The 2,690-nt window shown below is 52.3% G+C and overlaps 1 protein-coding gene across 1 annotated transcript; it reads left to right on the plus strand.

Moving 5' to 3' along the window:
- Positions 1–586: 586 nt before the first annotated feature.
- Positions 587–2,394, plus strand: Gp9 (glycoprotein IX platelet). Its single transcript, XM_052721831.1, has 2 exons — positions 587–770; positions 1,616–2,394. Exon 2 carries the CDS (start codon positions 1,628–1,630, stop codon positions 2,159–2,161), a length of 534 nt encoding a protein of 177 aa, XP_052577791.1. The 5' UTR covers positions 587–770; positions 1,616–1,627; the 3' UTR covers positions 2,162–2,394.
- Positions 2,395–2,690: the final 296 nt, after the last annotated feature.

Genomic DNA, 2,690 nt, shown 5'->3' on the forward strand with positions numbered 1-2,690 from the left:
AGTTTTAATTTCATGATGTGTATGTTTGACCATTAGGCCTGATTTTGATTAATCTTTTGTAATACCAACAGCATTAATTAAACTGAAACTACATTTATCTTGTAAGGGAAACATTATGGTTACTAACAGGAGTGAAAAAAGTAAATATGAGATGTATATTGGTCTTTGGTTGCAGCTGGGCCCGGCCTCTGAGAGGTTCAGTCTGCAAACCTGCATCTCTATCAGAAAAGGAAAGAGAAGGTGTTTTTTTTAAAAAAAAAAAAAAAAAAAAAAAAAACACCATGGACAAAAAGGAGCCTCCCTTGCCGTCTTCAGAGGAATGGAGGGTTATAAACAGGCATCCTTGTGTTCCCATCCCACACCTCGGGTGGAGAACCAGGACCATTGCCCACATTTGTAAAAAACTTACAGCCAATCATCACTCATCTAAGCATCTTCTCTTCCAGGAAGCCCTCCCCAACTCCTAGGACCAGGCAGGGGCACCTCCACTGGCCTCCAGACCCACCACACAAGGCCACAGGTTAAAGTGGAGTTGGCCTGCATTTCCACGCCCAAGGCCCAGGGACCCTGGGAGCCTCCTGCCTCTGAGATAGGCCCTCAGGGCTGTACTTCGGGGATAAGCCAGGCTATTTTCATCATTTCCTTCCTCCGCTCAGGCAGCAGCCACCACTGCCAGCTCCCACAGCTCCCACAGCTCCCACACTACCACCACCGCCTTAACCAGGACGCCACCAGCTCACAGAAAGTGTGTCCCAACCAAGGCCTCACAGGTAAGTGATCTTATTTCCAGCAGGACCTCCTGCCTGGTGTCTACTCCAGAGGAGCTGGCAGAAAGAGTCTCTCCCTTGACTCTCTCCACTAAAAGATGGAATGTAGGAGAACATTTGCTCTAAGGTGTCAACCCGCAACTTGGCTGAATCAAGACTCATGAGTCATTCAATGAACACTCCCGAAACCTGCTGTGAGTTGGGGCTTGGTAGGAAAGCAAATGCTTGAGGAGGGAAAACAAAGGCCCTAGTCCTAATCTGGGAGGGAAGGCAGCAAACGAGGCTACCTCAGATGGTCCTGAGACGTTTTCCTGACTCTGCGCTCTGCTGTGGACTTCTGGGTGACCCTAGGCAAGTGCTTTCCCTCTCTGGGCCTTCATTTCCCAGCTCTGGCCATTAGCCTAGATGAATGGCTTTCTAGACAGGTCTCTATGAGTTCCCCTCTGAGCTGTCACTCTGAAAGCCCTGCAGGTTGTTTGAATCAGGCATCATGAGAGAGCGGCCAAGTTGTAGAACGCATTCCATGGCCTGACTCCAGGCTCAGGCAAAGGACTGGGTACAGTCAAAAGGGACCTTTCCTAGCCTCTGTGGCCAGGGACTAAGACTGGAGTCCCTTAGCAGTCAGTCACCTGCTCCTTTATCTGAGCAGGGGCTGGGATAGCTGCCAGAGACCAGGAAGACCTTGTCCCTCTCTACCACACTTCCTGGGCTGCATAGTGAGTTTCAGCCTATCCCAGAGCATAGAGCTCCGGCACCCTCCAGAGGCCTGGAGAGAAAGTACACACCTTTGTCCAGCATAGGTATCCTGAACAGGCTGACAGGTCCCACTCTCATTACTCTGCCCACAGCCTGCCTGCTGGATGACTCCCTGGGGCTTCCTGTTTCTGCTCTGGCCTGTGGCCACAGCCACCCAGGACTGCCCAAGGCCCTGTACCTGCCAGGCCTTGGAAACCATGGGGTTAAAGGTGAACTGCGAGGGGCAAGGCCTCACAGCCCTGCCTGTCCTGCCAGCTCACACTCGCCAGCTCCTACTGGCCAACAACAGCCTCCGTTCGGTGCCCCCGGGTGCCTTCGACCACATGCCTCAGCTGTGGAACCTCGATGTGACACACAACCCCTGGCACTGTGACTGCAGCCTCACCTACCTGCGCCTCTGGCTGGAGGACCACATGCCTGAGGCCCTGCTACATGTGTACTGTGCCAGCCCTGACCTGGCCACCAGGCGCCCACTGGGCCAGCTGACAGGCTATGAGCTGGGTAGCTGTGGCTGGAAGCTACCACCATCCTGGGCCTATTCAGGGATCTTGTGGGATGTGGCCCTGGTAACTGTGACTGTGCTGGGCCTGGTTCTGCTGGCCGGCCTGCTGAGCACATTCCCAGTGCCCCTGAATTGAGCCTAGCACATGAAGCCAGGCTGGAAGTCCAGATCTAAGCCCGGTGCCCAGAAGCACCAGGCTGAGTCAGCCCAGGCTATCAAAAACCCAAAGGAGCCGGGCGGTGGTGGCGCACGCCTTTAATCCCAGCACTCGGGAGGCAGAGGCCGGCGGATCTCTGTGAGTTCGAGGCCAGCCTGGGCTACCAAGTGAGTCCCAGGAAAGGCACAAAGCTACACAGAGAAACCCTGTCTCGAAAAACCAAAAAAAAAAAAAAAAAAAAAAAAAAAGCCCAAAGGAGGGGCTGCTGAGACCACTGAGTGGGCAAAGACGCTTCTGCCAAGTCTGAAGACCTGAGTTCAATCCCCAGGATCCATATCATAGGTGAGAACAGAATCTCACCTCCACACTCATGCTGTAATTTTAAATGTAATTTTAAAAGACAACAATAAACCCACTGCATAGCCTTTTTGTATGAGCACAAAATAGTAATTTTCTTAAGTCTGGCTTCTAGAAACCTGGGTTCACTTTGTTTTAACCTGGTATTGAG

Source organism: Peromyscus californicus, unplaced genomic scaffold (assembly GCF_007827085.1).
Source record: "Peromyscus californicus insignis strain IS unplaced genomic scaffold, ASM782708v3 Scaffold_6__1_contigs__length_162567912, whole genome shotgun sequence".
NCBI classification, from domain to species: domain Eukaryota; kingdom Metazoa; phylum Chordata; class Mammalia; order Rodentia; family Cricetidae; genus Peromyscus; species Peromyscus californicus.

Coding starts and splice junctions, on each gene's coding strand:
- Gp9 (XM_052721831.1), top strand. CDS start 1,628: ATGACTCCCTGGGGCTTCCTGTTTCTGCTCTGGCCTGTGGCCACAGCC.